Source organism: Nothoprocta perdicaria, unplaced genomic scaffold, assembly GCF_003342845.1.
Source record: "Nothoprocta perdicaria isolate Ctin4 unplaced genomic scaffold, notPer1 scaffold_7, whole genome shotgun sequence".
In the NCBI taxonomy this organism is placed as follows: Eukaryota; Metazoa; Chordata; class Aves; order Tinamiformes; family Tinamidae; genus Nothoprocta; species Nothoprocta perdicaria.
This window is the reverse complement of record NW_020455976.1, coordinates 1952617-1976676: the sequence shown is the minus strand read 5'-3', so window position 1 is coordinate 1976676 and position 24060 is coordinate 1952617. Positions and strand designations below refer to the sequence as shown.

The window sequence follows — 24060 nt, the reverse complement described above, 5'->3', positions numbered from 1 at the left end:
CTCCCAGCAGCTCAGGATGGGATGTGGCTCCACGCGGCTTCGCCCAGACGCCACCTCCGGCAGCCCTGGCCCTGCACCCAGCACCCGCAGCCACCACCCGCACGGGCACCCTGCTCTCCGCGGGCCCCTGGGTGTCAGTTATAGCAAAGCTGGGTGAATCCCACCATGAATGTCCCTCTGGCAAAGGGGAGGGCTCGGTTCAAAGCCCCTGGCAGAGGCGCTTACCTGTCCATTAGGATCTTCACTGACTTGGTGTTCTAGGAGGGAGGAGAAGCCCTGGTCAGTGAGGAGCAGCCCTGCGCCAGCGCCTCCCATCCCGCCCCGGCCTGACCCTGTGCGCCTCCTGCCGTGGCTTCCCATGGACACCCTGGATCCCATCCAGGATCCCATCCCTGTGGACATCCTGGTTCCCTCCTGGCTCGGTCCCCGGGCACCCCAGGAGCTCAGGGCGGGCGAGGGGGGCTCTGCTACCCTGGCCGCTGCAGAGCTGTTTGGGGCACGTGAGGAGGGGACTGGGCCTGGCGCACATTGGGAGGTGGAGAGCTCGTCCAGCCCCTGCGCAGTCAAGGACGGCGAATCCCCCTGGGCTCTGGGAAATCCTGGTGCCCTCCCCGTCTCGGATAGCGAAGGGGCCCCGCTGCGTGGGCAGCAGCTCCAGGAGGAGGCTGAGGAGCCGCAGAGCCCCTCCGCCCCCGGCACGGGCAGCCCTGGCCCCTCTGCAGCTGCAGCGCGGCCTCCGTCCCGGCACCGTCCCTGCAGGGCTCGAGGCGGCCGGCGCCGAGCGGCCCTGCTCCTCCTCACCTTCCTGCCGCTCCGAGCCCTGCGGAGAAACCAGCTAATCCCTGCCGCACCAACCCGCCGACGGCTGTTCCCGCTGTGCCCTGGCCGTCCCTGACCCCCTGTCCCCTGCACAACCCGCCGTGTCCCCAGCAGGGACAGCTCTTCCCACCTTCATGAAGTTGATGTCCTCCGTTTTGTCGAACATGACCTGGACGGAGCTGAGGAGCTTCTTGGCCTCCTGCATGCGCTCGTTGAGGTGCAGGACCTGGGCCGCGTTCTCGTTGCAGAACTTGGCCTGGGCCTTGTCCAGGATCTCCATGGTTTTCCGCAAGTCCTCATCCAAGATCTGGTGCATCTTCTCGTACTGCAGACGCACCTCGTCCTTCAGCTGGCTCACCTTCTCCTGGGGGCACGGGAGCAGCTCAGCATCCTCCGCAGGGAGGCTTGCACGGACATAGGGCCACAGCAACCTCATTTGCTCTGAGGCCCAGCCCAACACGCTCCTGGCACCCCGGGGGGTTCTGCAGCTGCCCCCACATCCCTGCTCTGTGATCTCCCACCTCCAGACCTTTCCCTGGCCTCGCTACTCCCACCAGCACCCGTAAGGGTGGGTGGCAGCACCAAACGTCCCGAACAGAAGGACACCCAGGACCAAACTGGAAACACCAGGTAAGAGCAGGGCTGGCTGGCAGCTCCCCACGCTGCCCTCCTTGCCCACGTGTCACTGGGGTCCCTGCTCCCCGTCCCCCCGGCAGCAGCCAGGCCCCACAGCACTGGGCCGACCAAAAGCAGGGGCTACCTCGACCAGCCGCTTGTCCGACTCCAGCTTGTAGAGCTGCTCCTCGATGTCCTGCTCGCGCTCCTCCAGGCGGTCCTGCTGCTTCATCAGCATCTTCTGCAGGGACAAGAGAGGGGGCGGCCGTCAGAGCCATCCCTGCCCTGCCCGGGCTCGGCGGCCAAGCGCCCCCCTGGCGCCCGCACGGCCGGGTCCTCCCTCACGCCCCAGGGCCTCGGCATCGGACACCAAACTGGGCCAGAAGGATATTCCCGGTGAGCGGCCAGCGCCGGGAATGCCGAAAGGCGCCGCCCCGTGCAATGTTTCCGTGGCTCTTTTGCAAGAGGTGAGAGGAGAGGCTGCCCGTGGACCTAACGGGAACACGTTTGCAGCTCTGCTCTGTCCCGCTGAGCAGAAGACAGGTTTCCAAAACCCCTGGAAGTCGACTTCCAAGTTTTCATATATGTATTTCTAAAGCCAAGATGTCCCCCTGGGAAAAGCAGCCCACACATTTTCCATCACGAGATGGACAAAAAAACCAGCATGGCCGTGGCCATCCGCAAGCCCTGCTGGCGGGAAACCTGTCCCGGATGGGGCTGGGACACGAGGTGCCCGGTCCCGAAACGCGGGGCGAGGCGGGAGGAACCGGCCTGCGCTGCGGGGCTTCCTGCCTCCAGGACCTGCCGTGCCGGGATGTGGAGCCCAGAAATGAGTTCCTGGAGCAGGCAGAAGCACTGCCTGGATTATTGGTGTTGCAGGGAAAGGCTCTCGCCTCCGACTCGCCGCAGGAGCAGGAATTCGAGACCTCCTCCTGCCTCCCGCTTTTCCCTAAGGTCTCCAGCACCATCAGGATCAGCGGGGGACAGGAGAGCAGCCAGGAGGCTGCAGCCCCTTGGCCGGCTGCTCACGAAGGGCTCCCGGCACCCAGGACCCGGCGGAGCAGCAGCGGCCGCTTCCCGCTGGCATCCCGCGGGTCCCAGATGGACACGCGGCCCTCACGTCCCTTTATGCCAGGAGCCAAGTGGCAGTGCCAGCGGCAGCACCGCGACGTTCCCTGCGTGCAGGGACACAACTCACCAGCTCCAGCCCATTCCAGAGGCGAGCGCAGCCCCAGTGCGAGGGAAGGAGGGAGCCCCGGGAGCGACGGAGCAGCCCTGGACCTGCGGGTGCCTCCCGGGGTTTTCCCAGCTTCCTGCCGCTGCCATGGCACAGCTGCCAACTTGGATAATTTTAGGGACATTCTCCCAGTGTTACACATGTTTGTTAAGTCTCCAGCTCCTGGTATTATATGAAATTATAACATGAAATTATAAATATATACATAACTTCATATATATATATATGAAATTAATTGAATAGCACTTCACAGCTGGGAAAAGTGGCTGAAATGCAACCCAAAGGCTTACAAATCTCAGAGAATGGAGGACACACAGTCTATTTTTTCCTTTGTAATTTCACATTTGAGTCACTCTTGATTTTCGGGTGATTTAAAACCCCTACGTATCTGAGACTGCAGCGGGGCGGGAGGGCTTCACCCTCAGCGAGAGAAGCCTTAACAAGACACATGGGTGTAAGCTACCCCTCTGGCACCGAGGAGAGAACCTCACTGCCTCTACAGCGCAGACTGAATTCCTTGGGTATTTTGAAAAGGAAAATATATCCCTTTCCCTTCCATCTCCTCCCAAATGTGGCATTTCTGAAGTCATGAACTCCTCCTGCAGGATCCCAATTTCTCAGGGTAATTTCCCGTATTTCATGCGTGACCCTGAATCTGGGATAACTGCAGCTCTCTCCACGCACATTCGCCTCACTCGAGCCCTCCTCAGACTCCCAGCAAGTCAGGGATCTTGGAGGCCTGATCCCTGAGCCCCGAGGAGGCGCGTTGGGTTTGGGAATGCTCCGCATGAAGGATGGGAGTCAAACAGGGCAGGCGCGAGCACGGGAGGGCAGCCAGAGCCCCTCCAGCGCTGGGTTTGGCGAGGAAGGTCGTGCCCAACACAGGGAAAAGGCGGCGGCGGCGGCACCTGCCGTGCACAAGGTCGAGAGGGGACCTGAGCAGTGTCCGTAAACACCTCAAGGGAGGCAGGGAGGAGGAGGGGTGGCCTCTTTTCAGTGGTGGCCACTGATAGGACTGGAGGAAACGGGCACAAACTGGAGCACCAGAAGTTCCATAGGAACTTGAGGAAAAATTGCTCGATGGTGAGTGACAGAGCCCTGGCACAGGCTGCCCAGAGAGGCTGTGGAGTCTCCTTCTCTGGAGATCTTCCAAACCCTCTGGATGCAGCCTGTGCCACGTGCTCTAGGTGACCCTGCGTGTGCAGGAGATCCCTTCCAACCTCAAGGATTCTATGATTCCATGAAGTGGCCAATCCATATTGCTCCAACAGGCCCCAGTGAGACCCTTGCTGCTTGCTGGACACCAGCTTGTTCTGTTGCAATTAAATGTGATCTCCCCTTTCCCTCAGGGCACAAGAAAAAGACAGAAAAGGACAAACTGCAACCTAGGAGGAGGTTGGACAGGCCCTCTCGTGATGGGCCACCCTAAGCAGGGCCTGCCGAAGGTGCAGGTTAACTGGGCTTGTCCTTTGCTCAGGGCCTGAGCAGGGTGAATCCCTGGGTGTCTTCTCAGGGCCCCGCTGGTTTGCGGCTCCGCTGAGCGCCCCGCAGGGACGCGGGCCCCGCGGGACGCCGGCTCACAGCGCAGGAAGGATGGGCTGTGCTCGCCCAGAGAGTCACTTGCCATAATTATCTGCGCGGCGCTGGCCGGGAGGAAGCGGCCGCCGGGAAGGAAGCTCCGTGCGGCCTGGACACCACCGTGTGCGAGGGAAGAGCCAGCGCCGCACTCCGAGCCACCGGGAAGGTGACAGCACCGGCGCTGGGACCCTGGAAGGGGAAGAGCCCTGGAGGGGGCTCGATGTTAAATTTCCTATCAACCCGGGCTGCAGAAACTCCAGCCTCACGTCTGCGCGAGGTGGGGATGTCTGGTGGGGGCCAGGGCTGGCATTATGGATCAGAACACCCGTGAGACCAAACGCTGAAGCCACCAGACAGCGAGATGACAGTAAGGGGTTTAACAGCTTCGAAGGTGCGGGGCACCCGGGCTCCTCATCGTGAGCGCCACTATGTGACTGCAGCACCACAGCCCTCCCTCCTGCCACTTGCACCAGCCCCTGCTCTCCCGCACCGCAATTCCTGGTTGTGCACGGGGACACGGGCGCAGGGAATGGGGCTGGGACCCACCAGGACCTCGTGTGAGGGGCACAGCCGCAGAAACGAGTGGCAAGACCCCTCGCGGGCTTGGTGGGTGTGAGGCTCAGCACACCCGCTCCTGAGGGACGCACTAAGCCCGTGGCCGGCGCTCAGCACGTGGGCCCTGCGCATTGCCTCCCTGCGCTGCCCTGTCCCTGCCTCCGACTGGTGCCCGGGGCCGCACGTGCCCTTGGAGCCATGGGAGCCACTCACGGCTCGGCTGCAGGAAAGCCGGGAGCCCCACTGGCTGCAGCCCAGTCTGCGGGAGCTCCTGGTGCTCCGCACGCCCCGTCTCAGCACCGTGTATCCCGCAGCACCATTCCTGCAGGCACTCCCCACTCTGCATGGGACTAGGAAGGAGCTGGAAGGCACCCCAAGCCTTGGGCAGCAGCTTTGGTTCTACCCGAGACAGGGAGCAGGGAAAACCCGGAGAAGCTTAAGGTAGCGGTGTTTGCAGGGGCAGTGAGGCCCGTGTGGATTCTGTGATGTCTGATAAAGGCTGTGCTCCCCTCAGGGCCTTTCTCTCAGCAAAAGCAGGCAGGGAGCCTCGGCGCACCAGCCGTCAGGACGGTCGGTGCAGCCCCCATCAAGCTGGGCAGCAATCAGCCTGGGCAGCAGACGCTGTTCCAGGAGGGACAACCAGAGGGACAAGCCCTTCCCCTGAGACACCAGCAGCTCCTCTGTGCACTAGAGTCCCGCGCTCGGTGCTGCTCCTCGCTCGCGCCCGCCCCGGCCCCGAGGTGACCAGCACCGCACGGCTCCCGCACCGCATGGCACCGCGCCACCAAAGGCCACCGGGATTCTCATAAATAACGTTCACACTCCAAATTTTGGGGTGCTAAGGGGGAACGGAAACCCAGATGGCTCCACACAGTCCCTTTTAAGTCTGTCTGGGAAGCTGGCCGTGGGCAGGAGAGCTTGGATCTCCACCTCCCTCCTTCCTTCTCCTTTGCACTCGCTCTTTCCCCTCGCAGCCAAATCACAGCCACCGAGTGAATAGGGACTTTGTTTGCAGCAACCGGAAAGACAGAACTGAGGGAGCAGCACAGAGCGTGAGGGGGAGGAAGGGCGAGGAGGAGGAAGGTGGAACCGGAGCAAAGAAGCCATGAAGGGCAGATGCCTTTCTTGGGAAAGGCTCCAGACACCTGCAGCTAAGCCCAGGGACTGGGATCAAGGAGCCTCATTGAGAGACGAGCATCCTGACACAGAGCTTTCTTGGGGAAAGAGGTTCCTGGCTGCCCGTGTGAAGCAGCACAGAGCTGGAAAGGGGACTGAAGTCACTGCAACTGAATTTTAATGCACAAAAGCCCCGGACCTCGGAGGCAAGTGCAAACTTTCTTTCACCTCCCCTTGCCTCCCACTTGCTAACTTCCTGCTTTTCAGCCCTGCTCTACAATCAACTAGCCAATTTTCTGAGAAAAACCTACGCTAGGAGCTATTCTGATCCCTTCTGAGAGCACCCCCACCTGCGAGCCGAAGGCGACGCTCTGCAGTGCCCCGTCCCTTCTCGCCGCGCTGCGGCTGGCTCGGCGGCACAGCGCGTGAGCTGGAACTGCTCAAACGTGGTCGGTTTTGACCTTTTGCACCGCACCTGGCTGCAGCCACGGGGCAGCCTGAACGGGGCTGCAAACGGCAGCACGGCTAAACCGTCCCGAGAGCAAGGCGAGCTGGATGAGGAGCTGTTAAGGCCTCGGTTTCAGTCGGGGATGCTGCGGCTCCGCGGTGCCTCGGCATCCCTTGGGCAATGCCAAGGCCCTGGCGTGCTCCGGGGGGAGTGGGCCCAAACCACCCGCTCCGGGCCCGCGCATCCCGCCGGCGCAGACAGGGCACCCGGCCCGGCCCTTCACACCTCCCCGGAGCGCCGCGCTGCTTGCAGGAGGCCGACCCGCTCGCAGGGACAGGAAGGAAACGTTTTCTGCTTGGGGTTTCGTCTTGCACAAGCTACAGGAACCACCGCGCAGGAGGGGAGGCCTTGGCTCCGGCGCCCCGTCTCGCTGCCGTGTCGGGGTGCCGCTGGTCTTGCCGTGCTCCTGCGCAGCTGGGCACCGGGGCTCCGCACACGCTGGCAGAGCTGCTGTTTCCCTGGAAGGGCTGCAGGGCGAACGTCCCACTGGAGGGGCGAGGACACGGGATGCCCTTTGCTAGTCCCGGGGACTAGCCGGACAGGGCAGGCCGGGGGAGCGCTGCAGCCGGCCCTGCTCAGCACTGCCCAGCACTCAGCTCCGCAGCGTCCCTGCTGCTGGGCAGGGTCCCCTCCTGCCTTCCCCTTCCCAGTGCCTGCTCTTCCCCGGGGATCAACCTCTGCCGGGTCCCGCATCCGCGCGGAAAGGGAATGATCTGCAGGAGCGGTGCCCTGTTGCTGGCAGCCAGGCCAGCGCCTCAGTCACAGGCGGTGCCTCGCGCTTTGAGCGCGCGCCAGGGCCGGGGCAGCCGCCCGCCCTCCTGCCCGTCCCCGCGGAGGCCACGTGGGCAGGGAAGGGCGGCCGCCCCGGGCACAGCGAGGCTGGCCCGCGCCACAGGGCTGCACGCGGCGGTGTCCCCCACCGAGCGTGGCAGGGAGCACGGGGGGCACCCCAAAAGTGCAGGGCAACCAAGCCCCAGGGAGCCAGAGCAGCACGAACGAGTGTCACAGCAGGGAGAAAAGCAGCCGCTGCCCTTCCCCGCGCGGGCAGGAGCGACGACGCCGAGTGCAGATGGGGCGCAGGCTCCACAGCGTGGCTATCCCGGTGTCCCGGCTGCTCCCTGCGGAGCCGCCAGCCCGGCAGCTCCTGGCTGCGGCTCGCGCCGAGGCCCTGCGGTGATCCCGGCAGCCAGGGGCTGCCTTTGCCCTTGTTTACAGCGAGCGGAGAGGAAGAACTTGTTAGCAAAGGGAAAATAAGGGGTATTGTGTTGCATGGGGCCAGCGGCGGGATTGCGGGCGTCCAGGAAAGCGGCATCTATTCCCTGTCCAGCAGTGACCTTCAGCAGGACCTTGAGGAAGGCATTTCACCCTGGGGGCCTCTGCTTCCCCCCTGCTCCCTGCTTCCCAGCGCTGCCGCAGGCTGTGGTGCCGGCCTGGGGGTGCCCTGGCTACGGCCCTGGCCCGAGCGGGGACGCGGGGCCGCCCGCGGACACGGCGGCACAAGGGGACGTGGGAAGCAGGTGACATCTTATTTGTTTCAGCAGAGAACGGATTTGCAAACCGAGCTACAGGAAATCAATTTACACAGAGCGCGGAGCAGCCGCTGCCCAGGAGCAGTGCTCGGATCTGGTGGCGGGCACAGCGCTTACGGCGGCTGCGGAGACGTTGGGAAGGGCAGGAATGCAGGGAACGCCAGGGAAGGATGAACTGTGCTCCCTCCTCCAACCTGCACGGACCTTCGCAAGGAACAGCCCCTGCCCTTCCAGTGAGTGGCTGCAAATCCCACTGGGATCTCCCCTCCCATGGGAGCTGCCCTCTCGTGCCAGGCCGTGGGGAATCCGCAGACTGCAACCCACATTTAGCAGGGGGGTTGGCCTCCCCCTGCCCCTACCCCCCCTGCAATCCCGCCCCGCCACAGTGGGTGCTGTTGGGCGCCGCACGAGCAGCACCCGGAGCCCGGCCCCGAGCGGCCCTGGCCGCACTCCCGGCCCTCCCTCTCTGCCGAGGCCACGGCCAAGGGACGTTTCCTGGCCGCGGGCCCCAGGACACGGCAGCTGCAGCAAGCCGGGCGCACAGGGATTGCGGACACTGTCCCCACAGGGCCAGCGCTGCAGCACGGCCAGGCCCTGGGCAGGGAGCCGCTCCCGGATCCCTCCTTCCCTGTGGTGCCAGGGAGCGTGCGGATCCTCAGCCCGGCCGTTCCCAGCCCGCTGCGCTCCCGCCAGGCTGCGGCGGGAACGCTCCCGCAGCCAGGGCGGGTCGCGGCGCTTGGCTTGGTGTTTCTGCAGGACAGGCTCCAGGGCACCTCCTTCCCCCATTTTGGTTTTAGGGAAAAACCGCCCCGGTTTGGGCTGCCCTCTGGCAGAGTCACCCTGGGCAGGGCAGGGCAGGAGCCACCACCAAACACCCTGGAAGGCAGGATCCCCCCTGGACCTCGCCCTGGTGTCCGGAGCACCGGCACCCGTCAGCGCCGCGACGGGAAGGCGCTTTGCGACATCCTGCAAAGTTTGGGGAATCCAACCTGAACCCAGGCGCTCCGAGCAACCGCTTCCAGCCACTCGAGGCCTCGGACGGACCCGGCACCGGCAGCACATGCGGCCCTTGCGGACAAATAGAGGGCAGCACTGGCCAGGCTGGCAGCGGGGACAGAACAGGATTATCCGGGTTTCCCTGTGCGCTCCGAGATCACAAGAAATCACACACGAAGTCCTGCCCTTTCCGCCTGCAGTGCACTCGCTGCCTGTGGTTTCTTGAAAGCTTCAACCAATTTACACTCAAGCTACTGTGGCCCCGAACTCCTTTTTTTCACTTTTCCTGTCCTCTTCTGTCTCCAGTTCCATGGGCCCAAATGCGAGACGATCCCAGGAACACCAAGCAGTCTGTTTCGAGCTGGGGCATTCCCCAGCCTGGCTCTCAGGGGCAGTGGCTGCCTCCAGGAGGGCCAGGTGCCGGCACAACCAGGCTCCTGTTGGGCGTTCCAGCTCAAAATCCCACTTCTCACACTAGCCCTTCCCGCTGCTCTACCAGCCCCGAGCTCCTCCTTCCATAACCCCAACCAAAAGAACAAACAAACTTGGGCAGCACCCCCAATCTCGCCTTGCTCCGCTGCCGGCCCAGTCTTTTCCAACTGTTGCATCCCAAGATCTTCCAGATGCGCTGCAAGCGCACGGGGTCCTCGCCAGGCCCAGCGCAGCTCTAGGAGGGAAACTCTGCTTGGGTTTAAAGGCAGTGGTTTCCTTCCTTTTATTTTTATTTCTTTCCTCCTAACTGATCTAGTTAAACTTCCAACTGCTCAAGGCGATTTTAATTTGTACTGGTAAGTTAAATCAACACAAACAAGGGCAGAACAGGTTTATATGCACCCCTACCACGGCACGCACCAACTGGAGCACAGCTAGATTTCTCCAGGCAGCTGTTTTGCTAATAAAGATAAGGGGAGGGGGGGCATTTTTTGTGCATTTCCAACTGACAAATGGAGCCTGAAAGTGACTGGGGAGTCAAAGCCTTACAGAAAGTCAAGGTGACTTACGCACCTATATGCAGGATTCAAAGAGCTTTGCAAAAATGCAGATCAACTAACAAGATTTATAAAACCTGTTAGGGGCTTAGAGGCTGCTTAAGTCTGAGAGGTGTCAATGAAAGTGTCTCAGTTGCACAGGAATGGATAGGACTTACAAATGCGCCTGGCTCAACCTTTTGGTTCCTTGAAGAAAAAGGGATTGGAGCTCTCCCGCAAACGAGTCTTTGACACATGGACATCTTTATTCAAAGCCTCGGCTGCTGCAGCACCGATCTCTAAAGCGAAGGAGACAGAGTCCTGCTGCCGCGCGGAACTGCTGCAAACGCGTACGCCAAAGGCACAGCCGAATCTGCTGCTTCAGCTGAGCGGCCTCGGAAACCCCCCCAGAACACGAGATTCCATTGGATTCGGCACTCAAAGTGGAGAAAAAAATGAAAAATAGAGAGCGAAAGGGGGAACTTTGCCCTTCTGCAGCTCCCCAGCGCCAGGCTCATCTCTGCAGGCTGCAGCAGCCCTTCCAGCCCTGTGCGCAGCAAGGTGCGCGCAGCAGGTCCGATCTCAATCCCAATCCCAACCCCGATCCGGGCACAACCCCGAGGTGAGTGCACTGCATCCTCACCAGACTGCCCTCCGCACCACGACTTAGTGCCCTTCCGAGTGCCATGGACCCCCCGGCTGCTGCCATACATGAAAGATCCTGGGGTTCCGCTCTGCGCCGGGTTTTGAGAGGCGGCTGTTCTGAATCTGAAAGCCTGGATTATAATCTTTATGAATCCCATAGTTAGAACGTGCTGAACAGCAGCCCAGCAAGACCAGATGTTCAAACAAAGCTGCCAACCGACAGCTGTCTGCAGCTTGCAGCGTGTTTTTACTTTAAAATGCAAAATGATACCAATCTATATTAAAAGAGATACACTGGGAGCCTGCGAGAGCAGCTGAGGCCGCGCAGATTCTGCTCTTTCGTGCAGGGTGTGGCGGCAGAAGGAAATATCTCAGAAACTACTCCTTAAGCGGCCCTCCCAGCCCCCCAAATCCTGGCCCCTTTCCTAACAGCAGAGAGACTCACGTTACTGCCTGAGCGCCGTGAATGTACCAGTGCGTGTCCAAACAAGCCAGGAAAAGGAAAAATGCGGCACGAACAAACCCCATGGAAGGAAGGAGGGCAGAGCGAAGGCGGGCGCTGCACCGGGTGCGATGGGGATGCGCAGCGGGATGCAGGAGCCGGCTCTGCTCGCCGGGATGAGCAAGCAGGGAGACGAGACAGCAGCCAGGGGATGAAGGGCGCGGGGGACCTCCTCTTCCTCCCTCCAGATCTCAGACCAGAGGGAGGAGCGGCAGGAGGTCTACCTTGCTCCTGATCAGCAGTGGGTTATTGGAGAGATATCTGTCCTGCTTGGCTCTCATGAGAGGCTGAGCATCAACCTTTCTCTATAAAGCCGGGGTAAATCCACCCTGTAAGGGCGTTCAAGGCAGCAGTGATGCTGGCTGCCAACGCAAGCCCCAGCTCAAACTGCTCCTGACGCTGCAATCCTCCGGCTGGAATGGACCCATCCATCAGCATCCCGTGCCGAGGTGTCCCATTTCCATCTCAAACACACTCAGACACTCGTGCAGCACCGATCCCACTGAGGAAACCCTGCAGAGGCCTCACCTGAGGCTCACTGTGCAGCACGTTTGGAGCACGCACCGCTTTGCATCTCTATGTTACAGGCCAGCTGGGACGAGGCACGGGGTGTCGCACTCGGTGACCTTGATGGAGGCAGGATATCTGCATTCCAGCGGCCGGGGCACGCAAGAGCCTGCATTCAGGCTCCCTTCCTGCTCTTCCTGCCTCCTCCTTTCTTCCTTCCTCTTCATGGAAACATAAGCCACTCGCACCCATCAGGCTTTGGACGTGGCGAGTCTGTCACTACACTGGTGGGGCACATCTGCCTTGCAGGAATTGAGCGGAATGAGACTTAGCCGTATGCCTTGTCCCCTCTCCGCGGTCCCCCTGTCCGCTCACGGCCGCGACCCCGGCAGGGCGCTGGGTGCTCCCAGTGCTGCCTCGCTGCACTCCGAGCAGCAGCAGGAATGAATCACAGCGCCGAACGCATCGCCCGGCTCCCAGCAACGCGCCTGGGATCCAAATATTGACGCGGCGAACGCGCGGGGAGAGGACCCAGCGCGTTCCCCAGCCTGGTCACATAGCAAGGCTGACCTCGTCTTGCATCAGCCTCGTGGGTGGCAGGATGAGAATGCTGAGGGCAGGGAGCAGGCCTGTGTTTTGCAGCCGGGCTCTGCCCAGCAGGGCCAAACCGAAGCGCTTGAACCGAACCGAAGCACAGAAATACAGGCAGCAAAACCCCGGCGTGGAGGGCGCCAGTGCCACGGCCCGGGCTCCCGCGGCACAAGCCGCCAGGCGCCACTCGCGAGCATGCCGGGACCTGTAGTTCCCAGCCAGCTGCACCGCAGCACCCGCCCGTAAACACATCTTAAACTAAACAAATTAGAGGGACGCAAAGCCCCCAGCTGCCGGCATGGCGCCAGCGGCGGCCTCTTCTTGGAAGGCGCTCGGCCAATTCCCATGTGTTGCAGTAGCCCCTTTTTATGAGCGGCGCAAACGCCCGCACCCTGCAGACCCCCCTGCAGCGGAGTCCTGCCCCTGCTCCAGTGAGGTGTCCGTGCAGACAGCACTTGGTTCTGGGCCCGGTTCCCAGGAGACGGGGGCTGCTGCCTCCGGTACCGGGACCGACCCGCTGCTCCTACTGAGGGTCACCAGGCTGCTCGCCCCGGCAGCCGGACCCAGGACCCTCTGCTGAGCAAGAGGGGCTCAGTCCCCCGAGAACCGAAGTCCCTGCCCAAGCTGCGGATGTGCAGGCAGTGAGGGGCAGGAGGAGCCGCAGGCGAGGGAACCTCCTCTTCCCCAGCCACAGCGAGAAGCGCAACCCAACCGTGCTCCCTGGCCAGGCTCTCGGCACTGCTAGGACAGAAATACAGGTGAAACCAATGTCTTTAAGAAAACGTCGATGCAACAGGCAGCAGCTCTGACTTCACACATCCCTCTCTCCGAACCTTCCTCAAAACCGAGCGTCTTTGCCGAGCCCACAGGTCCAGCACAGAAGCAGCTCCCCACAGGGCTGCGATCTGCTCCAACCCTTCCTTCCCCTTCTCTACCTCCTGCTCCCCTCTTTGCCCCGCAAGGGCACAAGGCTCTTGCACAGCAGCACTGGGCTGCTTTGGGGCTGGGTTTCTGTCCTCTCCAACTCACGGGCTGCTCCCCCAGCACTTGGCTGGTGCAGAGGAGGGGACATCGCTCCTGGCAGGACCGGGGCGAGTGCTTTGGGTGCAGCCACCACCAGGAAATACCAGCAAAGGTCCCAGTCTTGCTGTTGGCCTTTAACATGAGGACTTCTCCTAGGGGGAGGCCTGTCACTGGGTTTTAACCTCACCTGGTTACGGGCCAGGCTTTGCCATGATCACTCTCAGGCCCCTGCAGTGTCACTTCTCCTTCAGGTCGGTCTCGGAGCCTGGCAGCTCGGCCGCAGCGCAGGAGGCACAAGCGCCATGCCAGCCTCAGTCGGCCTTTGATCCCTTGACTCCAAACGCAGCTCCTCGCGCCTGCAGCAGCTCGGCGCCGTTTCGCCAGGCAGCCCGAGGTGCCGCCGGCCGCTTCCCTCTTCTGCTTTCATTACCCTCTTTTAAAGGGGATGCGGCAGGGACACAAAGGTTAAGGGAGGTGCCGAGGGCCGTGTCAGGGAGCAGGGTGCAGGAGCCAAGTCATTCCCAGCTGCTGCCATTTTCCAGAGCCCAGCGAGCAGCCAGGCTGCCCCCCACTCCCCACGTGCCCCCGGAGCCGCTCTGGCGGCTGCTTGACCTGCAGAGCGTTGATGCCTGCTGCCCGCGCCGGGCAGAGCGGCACACAGGGCCCCTGCACGCAGCGCAGCTGCCAGCCGGCAGCACTGCCATGCAGGACACCTGGCTCTGCCACCCCATGGGCTCCCCTGTTTTCTCCATCTTTCCCCCCAGCTGATAGGAATTCTCAGCCTCTGTCTTTTGGGAAAGGCAGTCTCAGCCCTGAMGGTGTGCTCGGACCTGGGGACGAGCGTGAAAAACTTGGGAGCTGGGGCCTGGCTCTGCAGTCCCCCCAGTAGGACCAAGCCTGGCTTCCCTGGGTCACTCCCGCTCCACCACCACTCTCTGGGTGACCCGTGGGAAGCCTCTGCCTCAGTTCATCCCAGCTTTAGGGTGACACCTTGATTCCTCCATGCTGTAAAGATGAAACTGCCCTTTTTCCTCCCCTGTTGTATGGATAGATCTACAAAATCCTTGCCTCGAGGGCAGGCCGTGGCTGTATCCACTGCATGTCCAGGGCTGGGAGCTGTGTGTTTGCAGGGGGTGCTCCTTGCAGACTCATTGCCAGCCTCCCACCTGGGTGCCCTGCAGTTCGGTTTACAGCAAAGCAGGAGAAAATCGACCAGACGCTCCGCAGATCCTGCTCCCCGATTCCCACACAACTAAACGCCTCTGCTCTGCCGCAGCCGGGCAGCCGGCTGGAGAGCGGGAATTCTCCCCGCGGATCCGTTCCCCCCCGGGGGCTCCTGCCTGGGCGCCGGGTGCACCAGGACCAGAGAACAAAGGGAGGCACCGGCCGCCCCATCCCTTTGTCTGAGCGCAGAGCGGCTTCACCTGCGGGGCGGCGAGCGCAGCGCCGGGAGCGAGAGGAGGGCGCCACAGCCCCTTCCCACCGTGCGGCCGAGGGGATACGGAGCGCGGGACGCACAGGGGGGCTGCACGCGAAGCACTGCACCGCCCCCCTTGCCACGGAGCCATCAGCCACCCTAGTGCCATGGACATTCGCCCGTGTGCGGCCGAGCAGYGGGGCTGGAGCTCGGCTCCTCGGGGCGCGCGCGAGGGAAGGGGCTGTGTGCCAGCCTCCCAGGGGACGGGCCTTGAAAGCCGCACAATAACCGGCTCCAGCGAGCGCTCGGCTCGAGCTGTCCAACAGCGAGGGCAAGCGCCCACTCCGTTAGGATACAAGGGGCTTTCCTTTCCTTTTTCTTCCCCTGAGTCTCCAGCTCTGGAATGAAGCTTCCAGGTCACCGAGACAGGAAAGGAGGATGAGGTGATGCCGAGCAGAGCYGGAGAGGCGGGCGGAGGCAGGAAAGGCCAGACCGGCCTTCCCTGCAGCTCATGCAGTCGGCTGCTCTGACAACGTTTACTCATATTTCAGAGAGACACAGCCATCCGGAACGTCGCTCCCTGCCAACTGCCTCATCTGGAGCCATCCACGGCTTGCGTGTTTCCAATTCGCTCCAGAGATCAGCCCCCCGAACAGCCACYGAACGGGGAGCTGAGAAGAAAAGGTAGAGGGGGGAAAATAGGGAAAAAGGTAGGAAAAAAATAGGGAGGAGGCAAATGAAATGAATTCAGGCTTCATTATTTTTGCAATTCTGCTACAGCAAAGCAGCAAGCAGATCACCACGAGCGCGAGGCCCTGCTCGAGCTGGGAACTTTGCTCATGTTACCGTCACAAGTGAATCACAAGGCAGAAAAGGGACGAGCAGGATCCTGCAGCGAGGCGGCCAGCGCCGGCCTCRCGAGGAGGGCTGCAGCCTCGCCCCGGGCTCATCTGCGGGACACATGCGAAAAGCCCCGCGGCRCTGCCGCTCGCGGCGGGCTCCGTCCCTGCTGCCGGGGAGCCAGGCGGGCAGCGCGGCTCCGCGCCGGCCCCGCGGCTCCTCCTGCAGCGCGCGCGGCCGCCCGCCCCTGCGCCGACCAGACCCGCATCGCCCGAGCCCCCGGGCTGCTGATCAACGCGGAAAGTTGACACAGTCACCAGAGACCGGCCCAGATCTGCAGCCTTTTATTTTCTTTTTCCTTTTGCAAAGGGAAAAGCAAAGCCAGACCAGATTCTGCCCCGGAGCCTGCGTGGCAAAGCAGAATGTGGCTCCGAGTGTTTATTTATAAATCTGTACATACACGTACATTTGAATTCTGACAGAATTAATTCTGGCATCCAGCTAATTCAAAGCATTCCTCCCCCATCGCACTACTGTTGCAGGCCAGCCCAGCACAGAAGCTGATTATAAAATGCTGCACTAGCCAGGCATTTCTGCAAAGCCTTGTGCTATTGAGCATTCAGCCTTTCCTTGCTTGGCTATTTCATTGTTTCGGTGTCGATCCCTCCTCTCTTGCCCTGTGTCTCCTGGTTACTTTTGTCCCTGCTCTGGAAGCACTGCTGCTCTCAGTCCCATTTTGGCTTCAGATTAAAAAARAAAAGAAAATATTACATGAAATTAAAGAGAAGAAAAAACTACCACCATGCACCAAGTCTTCCAAAGGTTGTTTTAAAAATAAATAGATTGGTAACATGCAAGGAATAGGCCAACATAGGCTCAGATCAGGGGACAGAAAACCTACTGCCTCCCTCAGGAGCACAACTAAGAAATCCCTGTGTGGTCACACGCTGTCCTCTCAAACAGAGAGCAGAGAGGTCAGGGCAGCCAGCAATGTAAGAGCCTCTTTATTCTTGGGCAGTTGCACGGATCTGATCGCTTGTGCCCTTTGTGAGCCATGGAAATGGGCCCTCTCCTCCCACCCGCTCCGGCTGCCTGCGCTCTCCTGCCCGGGCAGGGCCGCGGCTCCATCTGCGCGGCTGCTCACAGCCCCGCTGCGGGGCGAAGCAGACAAGAGGTGGCCCCGCTTTGGGCAAGGCCTGGCCTGGGCTAAGTGCACCGAGAGCTCCAGGACAGGCAGGAGAAGGGAAGAACATTCCCAGGACTCGGGTGTTCCTCGAGGGACTCGCTATGGCTCCCATGGGTGAGGCAAAYGGCTGAGGAGCGGAGGAGAGTCAGGGGGTGCCACACTGCAGGTCAAGTCTTTCCCACTTTCTCCTTCCCGGCACAATTACAGGTTCAACACGACCGCACCTACATCTATGTGACACTTGCATAAACATCACGGGTTAGATCTGGACCCAACAAGGGCCTGGGCAAAGTGTCCTACCTTCCCCTCAGCAGCCAAAGCTGGGTTCATACCTGCTGGTCCAGAGACCAGACCAGCTCACCCCTGGGCGGTGGGGGAACTGGAAGCCACCAGCACAGGGAGAGGGTCAAGGCAGGAAGCTCTCCTGCCAGGGCTGCCACTCCCTGAGAACACTCAAGATCCTTGGATGAACCTCTTTCCTCCTTCCAACTCACCCTTCTCCAGCGCCCATCCATGCAGCATCACCCACCGTGGGAAGGGGGCATTCCCTGCTTCCGCCCCTGCCCTCCCTGGCTGTTGGCTCCTACCTCTGCTTTACCAGCTCCATCTCTTCCATCCAAGCCTCTTCCCTCCCGAAAGCATTAAGTTGCCTCCCTGTGCCCCCCATCTGCGCTGTCATTCCTCAGATGACTCTACATTAAAGAAATGTGGCTGTGGGTTTCGAACAAGCAACCACAGGCAAATCGATGAGTTAAGGGCAAGGAAAATGCCCAGGCTTAGCAGAAAAGCAGCAGGGAAAAGCCCTTAATCCAAGCTCTGGGGAGGCAGGCGACTGTTCCAGCTTAGCCGAAGATCTGGGGGCACTAAGACACCCATGGCTGCTTTCGTAGCAAACGCAGGYGCGTTTGCACCAGCGCAGCCCCCCGAGATCTCTCAAGGGCAGCACAGGTTGCTATGGGTTGAACGTAAATTCTCTGCTGTCCCTGACAACAAAGAGCAGCAAAGCTTGACAGATCGATGGCGGCGAGCGGCACGGAGCTGCAAAGCGAGGCTAGGTGGGTGCTGGGATTTCTGCGGCTGCCCAAGGCCTGAGAAGTCATTATTCATCAAGGCAGTTTGACCAACTGACAGCGTCCCAGGGCACAATAATCAGTCACATTTAGCAGCCAGGCGCTGCAGCCACGAGGCCCCTGGGCAGGAACAAGGGGCATCAGCAAAGCTGGAGGAGGAAGAGACTGGGTCTAAGCTGATGGGGGAGAAAGGCTCAGCCTTTTGCTTCATCCATGGGAGCCAGGTTGAATCCATCAAGAAATATATGAGGGCTGGGAGAAGGGGGAGCTCGACCGCACCAGCCCCACYGCATAGGTCCTACAGCGGAGGGGACGGGTACGCTGAGGGAGCCCCGCGGGAAGGGGTGCCGGGTGGCAGCCCCCGCTACCTGCAGTCCCGGGAGCTCAGCTGCACCACAACTCCCGAGCAGAGGCGCTCGCGGGGCCTCCGCCGGGCCGCATGCCGCACTTCCCATAAACAAGTCATCTGGAAAATAAGTAAGCCCGTAAAAATCCAGCCCGGCGCAAGTTACCAAACCTGTTTCGGAGTAAAACAACCTACAGCAGCTGGAGGCAGGAGGCTGGTGGTGGAGCAGACCCCGGGCTCCCCAGCGCTGGGGCTCCCTGCTTAACGTGCATGGCAGTGGGGAGATGGGACACGGGGCTTGCTCAAACAGGAGGTCTTCTCTTGCATCAGAGGCATCTATTGCAGTGAAACGGGCGGCATTTCCCCCCTAGACACCTCRACTTTCTGACCTCTGCAGCGATCAGCTGGGCAGCAAGGGCAAGGTGGCCACCTCTGCACCAGGGCTGGTGGCCAGGGCCTGCAAAGGGCCACGGTTTCAGATGCAGGCTGGGCACTCAGCTCTCTGTGCCTCTACACAGTGCTTGCCCTCCGCTCTCCCCTGCTTTAGCAGGCACCTGAACTGAGCTTAGCCGGGGCACTGCAGAGAAAGCCCAGCTCTGCTGTGGGCCAGATGGATCCCAAACTCCCTTCCCTGTCCCCCTGGCTTCACCCRAGGGTGCTGCTCCAGGGATGGAGCCATGTTCTGCTCCTGCACAGCAGCAGCCCCCCGAATGCTTCCCCCAGGACATGTCCCTGCAGCCACTTTGCACATTTTCTTCCTCCTCTTTACATTCAGAGATACTGGAGATGCTCAGAAAAGAGGATTTTTCTCTCTGCCTTATAGGAGAGTGCAGTAAAGAAGGTGAATGCGATCCGGGTCCCTTGGAACAAAAGCAAAGGGGAAGCAGAGCCTGATACCCCCTCTGCAAGAGGCACCCTTAGCTGCGCACGGCAGCTTTGTCCTGCCTTCAGACAACCAGGTGCAAGAGAAAAAGGGGGTCAACACAGTGGGAGCATCTAGCAAATGTCTGGGTGAGCCCCTTCTGCCCATCTTGGCTGCAGCTTTCTGACTGGCCCTCTTATTCCAGCAACATCTTCTTACCCACCATCTTTGGGTGACAGAAAAAAAAAAAAGAAAAAAAAAAGTAATATACCAGCCTCAAGTTGGAATAACTTTCTTTTTCAACCTTAGAAGCAAACCCGCCATGCCTGGGAATACCAGGCGGGAGGCACATGTCTCTGGCAGGAAAGGCAAAGATGGAAGTCAAAAAAAAAGCCCTGTTTCATTCTGAGACCTTGACACAAATAAAGCCTCCAGAAGCAAGAAAGAGGGTGGGTTGTTGGCTTTTCTTTCCCTCCCTCTCTCTCTCTCCTCTAAGCGCTACAAAAACAGGAAACAAAGGAGAAAACATCTCACAAGGGGGAAGGGGAGGTAAGCGTTTTCTACGCCCACGAAAGAAAGATTAACCACATACTTTATTTACTGTTTGTACTATGGTTGCACCTTTGAGTTCATCCAACCCTGAGTCAGGGCTGTGTGGGTTTGTGCAGCACCTACCACTGAAAGGTCTCTCTCCCGCGAGACAACCCAGGACAAGCCTCCACTTTGGGTAACTGCTCTGCGGACACCCTGCTTCCTCCCACGCCAACCCGCTTCCCGCTTCTCGGGGCCAGCAAAGAGATCTCCCGGGCAAGCCGCTAGCTTCAGGCTGCTGAAGCAGGGCTTCTGTTCCCAAACTGCTTTGAGTCCCTCTGCCCCCTTCAAAAGGCCCTGCAAGCAGAGGGTGGGATGCCCTGTGAGGAGGCCTGTCAGCAGGRCTGTCTTTACAAGGACTAGAAAGGGGTGGACTGGAGCTTCCCAGCCCTGCTCCTGGAAWAACCCTGTTGCGGGGCTGGTCTCCAACACCTGCAACCCCTCCATGTCATGTCCCAGGCAGCAGATGAGGCTCCTGGGCTCTAACCTTCGACTCATCTCTCAGTGAGGAGCTTCCCAAACAGACATGCACAGCACAAACCTCTCACGAGCGTTTACTCGGGGGCCTCCCCGGGCTCTGGTGAGCGCGATGCCTGGCACGCTGCCCTCCCCGGCCGGCCCTCCTCGCAGCCCGGGGCTCGGGAGACATGGACACCACTGCCCATGCTGCTGGAGTGGGCGCCTCCGTGCGCGGCGCGTGAGCAAGCGGTCAGGAATCCCGGCCCGGCTGCTGCCACCGGCTGGGCGCGCAGGATGCGGCACGCGGGCGGCCTCATTCGGGAGCCACCGCATTCCTCTCCGGGACCGGCTCGCGCAGCTCGGCGAGGGGTGGATTTTAAGCAGAGCCCTGCCCAAGGCCACACAGTGAGCGCAGGCGAGAGCCGGCAGCCTCGCAGTGGTTTTGGCTTCCTAGCTAGCAGAGAAACTGCTCGAACTGCAGGGGAATCCTCCAGGTGCAACAGCACATCCCAGCTCCGAGGCGTCCACCACAATCCCAGCACCCAACTCAGCCATGAGCACCCACCATAACCCAGCAGGGAGAGACAAGCACATTAGCGCAGAGATGGGAGCCAAGGCAGGAGGTGSGAAGGGCCTTGGCCAAGGTCACCCGGATGGGCTGCAGCTCTGCCCCAGGCCGACGCCACTGGTGCCCGGCCCTGTCGCCCACAAWGTCACCCTGGGGCCAACGCTCAGGCTCGCCGGCAGCAGTTACGCGCCAGGCCGAGCGCGGCGCAGATCCGCGAGGAGCAGCAACAGCCAGCCCTAACAACGGCAACAACAACAACAACAAAAATGCCGGGAGAGCGGGAAAAGATGAGATCAAAGTGTCCTGGAAAAGGACCTGGAAAAATACTTTTGGTCCCTGGCTAGCGCTCCCAGGAAATGCACACACAGGCAGGCCTGTCCCGGCCCCGCGCTCCTCCCGGGTGGCTCTCCACCCTGGCACGGAGAGACAGAAATGACTCCCTATAAATAGAAGCAGAAAAGCGCTTCTCTAAAGGCCTGGCTGGGTCTTTCCCCTTCCAGTGTGTGTGGCGGAGCTGCTGGCACCTCCGCGGAGGTCTCTGGTTTTCCCCAAAAAAACCTGGAGAGGAAAATAACCTTCCTGTTAGCTCACACTGGCTGCTGGCTGCACAGAGCCACCTCCCCTCCTCCCAGGCCTGGCCATCCAATTGGAAAGTAATTATCCTGCAATTTTTATTTATGACTTTTTTTTTTATTGCTAAATGGTGACTCATTTTGGCAACATTAAAATACACAGGAAATCATCCCCATTTTACAGTAATCACCATTCAATTCATTGTTAAATATTTATTCGGCAGGCCAGCGCTGGGCCTCTTCCGAAGGGTCCGAGCGAGGGCCCTGGGGCAGCCGGGAGGGGAGCGATGGCTGGAGGCCGGCAGGGCGCTTCAACACCCACCAGGAACTGCAGGGTCTGGAGCCAGGGGCGAAAGCTCTGCCAGATGGTCTGGCCACAAGCAAAGTACAGCCTTGCTTTGCCCCACGCCAGCACCGTGCCCCACACCCTCTCCTTAGAAAACCCCATCACTTGGCCCAAACCCATCCCTGAGTCCCCACGAACAAGAGGTCTGGCTTCCTGGCTGGAATCACTGCGCGAGGGGAGGCTCTCCCGGCCTCGGCCCTTGCGGCAGGACTGGGAATGCTCGCGCCAGGCTTCGTAGAGGCGAGGCAGGAGGGGGTCGAGGCAGCAGCCTGCTGCCTGCCAGCCTTCCAAGGGACAGGGCAGGGTCCCCAYGGCTGGGCTTTGTCACAATCCAGCCTCCGGCACAGGCAGCCCCATCCTGCGCCCTTGACCCACACCCCGAAGAGGCCAAGGCCTCTGGAGCAGAGCACATGGGCAAGCTGCTCTCTCTGCTGCTGATTTTCAGCATGTTTCTCCTTGAGCTGTCTGCTGGTCCTGCTCTGGATCCCGGCAGGGCTGTGGCCAGGCAGGGACCGAGGGAAAAATTGCTCCTCAGACTCCCCTCTGCTCCGCAGCCTTCACCAGTGCTGTGCTCAGACCTCTTCCCGGGCCCGTGTCACCGCATCAGCGAGACACTGCGAGCGGCCRCAGCTCGGCAGCCCAACGGCTGCAGATGGCGGCAGGCACCCACCCCCTTCCCGGGAGACCTTCCCGGGAACAACCCCCCCGCCTCCATTGCCCTTTGGCGGACGCAGGTCCTCCCCGCGACAGGGCTGCGATCTAACATGTCTGCTGCTTCCTGCCCCGCAGCCGGCGCTGCCGAGCCCGCTGCACGGCCCGGGGAGCAGGTCCTTACGTCAAAGGACGAGCGGCAGGAGCGGCGCCAGGACGCGCATCGCGCAGGCCCYGCAAGCGCCGGCCTCGGCACGCGAGGCGGCGAGAGCCCCACAGCACTGCGCCGAGCGCCGCGTCCCTCCCGCACGACACCGAGCACCGCATCCCTCCCGTACGGCACCGCGCCGAGCACCGCCTCCCTCCCGTGTGGCACCGAGCGCTGCGTCCCTGCCGTGCGGCACCGCACCGAGCGCTGCGTCCTGCCAAGGGAGGCGAATACCCCCAGGCGAGCGCGGGGTGTGCTCGCAGACGCCACAGCGCGCGCCGCAGCAGGCACCTGCCGCAGGCCTGGCCACTCCGGGTCCCCCGGATCCCCTTCCCGGCTGCGTCCTGCCGCAGGACGCGCTCGGAGCGGCCTCAGCCTGGGGCCGTCCGTACACGCACTCACCCTGATCTCGTTGCGGCGGATCTCCACGTCGCAGACCGAGTGTCCCTGGTGGGCGCCGCTGTAGTAGCAGCAGAACTGGCACACGGCCACCTGCTCGGCCTCGCAGTGGTACAGGCGGTAGGCATTGTGCTGGGGGCAGCTCCAGGCCCGCACGTCGTCCGCCTCCACCAGGAGGTGCCCCCGGGCCGTGGAGGGCTGCTGCAGGTGGGTCTGCACGTGCGACTGGCAGCAGGGCGCCTCGCAGCGCAGGCAGATCTTCTGCGCCGGCAGCGGCGGCCCGCGGCGGCAGAAGACGCAGTGCAACACGGCGGGCGGCTTCTCCAGGTTGAGCGAGTTGAACTTCTCCACGATGTTGGTGAGCTTRAGGTTCTTCTCCAGGTTGGGCTTCTGGTTGTAGGCCTGGTTGCACTCGGGGCAGCGCACCAAGCCCGACTCCTTGGCCCAGGCCTCGCCGATGCAGCCGCGGCAGAAGTTGTGCTTGCACGGCAGCTGCACGGGCTCCACAAAGACGTGCAGGCAGATGGGGCAGATGAGCTCCTCTTCGAAGCAGTTCTTCCAGTTCTCGGCCATTTCTGTGGCGGGATCTGGCGCCTTCCCCCCCTCCCCAACCGTTTAATCTCTCACTTGGGGCTACAGATGGACGCCGGGCTCTTTTCTCCCTGTAACAGGAAGTCTCAGGGTGAATCGCTGTTCCCCCTCCTCCCGCCCCCCTCTTCTTTAGCGCACATAATAAATAAAAACCGCAACATATTTTAAAATTAGGAATAAAATAAACCACAGAGCAGCATTCTAGGAATCCCAGGAAGGAAAACACAACCTTCGTGTCGTTTTGTTAACGGGAAAAACTAAAAAGATAAGAAAAAGGACACAATATTCCAGGATTTACAACCCCATGTCTTAACAAGCCCTAAAAAACAATTTCTTCCGCTCCCCGAAGGGGAATCGAAACTTACCGAAGGTTGAAAAAAATCCATACAAAATCCAGCCGCAGCGTCCAAGTCCATATAAACCTCCTACAATTTAGCGCTCCGGATCCGCGTTTCCTTTCCCTGGGTTTGCGACTGACATTCAATATTTTAAAGGGACTTTTGTCCCCCACCAACCTGGCTAACAGCTGAGAGAACAGGCTCGCTCGGGTTTTCTCTTTATTATTATGGTGATGATGATTTCTCCTCCCTTTCTCCCTGTCGGGAGCTCAGAATCGGAGTCTTTTTAAAGGAAACAGATCAAAGGGTTAAGATCCAAAAGGGGAAAAGGAGGAAGGTTAAAATATATATATAGTATTAATAATAGCAACGATGACGGTGACGAAAAACTGAATTCTCCCAGCGGCCCCAAGATCTGCTTCTAACC

General features: G+C 60.8%; 1 protein-coding gene across 1 annotated transcript in view; it reads right to left on the bottom strand.

Moving 5' to 3' along the window:
• TRIM8 (tripartite motif containing 8) overlaps positions 1 to 24054 on the bottom strand; it is a 26743-nt gene extending 2689 nt beyond the window's left edge. The window contains exons 1-5 of the mRNA XM_026050777.1: positions 23661 to 24054; positions 22708 to 23366; positions 1580 to 1675; positions 950 to 1183; positions 226 to 257 (exon numbers count right to left, since the gene is read on the bottom strand). Coding sequence (XP_025906562.1) covers positions 226 to 257; positions 950 to 1183; positions 1580 to 1675; positions 22708 to 23277 — 932 coding nt within the window. The 5' untranslated portion in view covers positions 23278 to 23366; positions 23661 to 24054. The remainder of the gene's footprint in view (positions 1 to 225; positions 258 to 949; positions 1184 to 1579; positions 1676 to 22707; positions 23367 to 23660) is intronic.
• Positions 24055 to 24060: the final 6 nt, after the last annotated feature.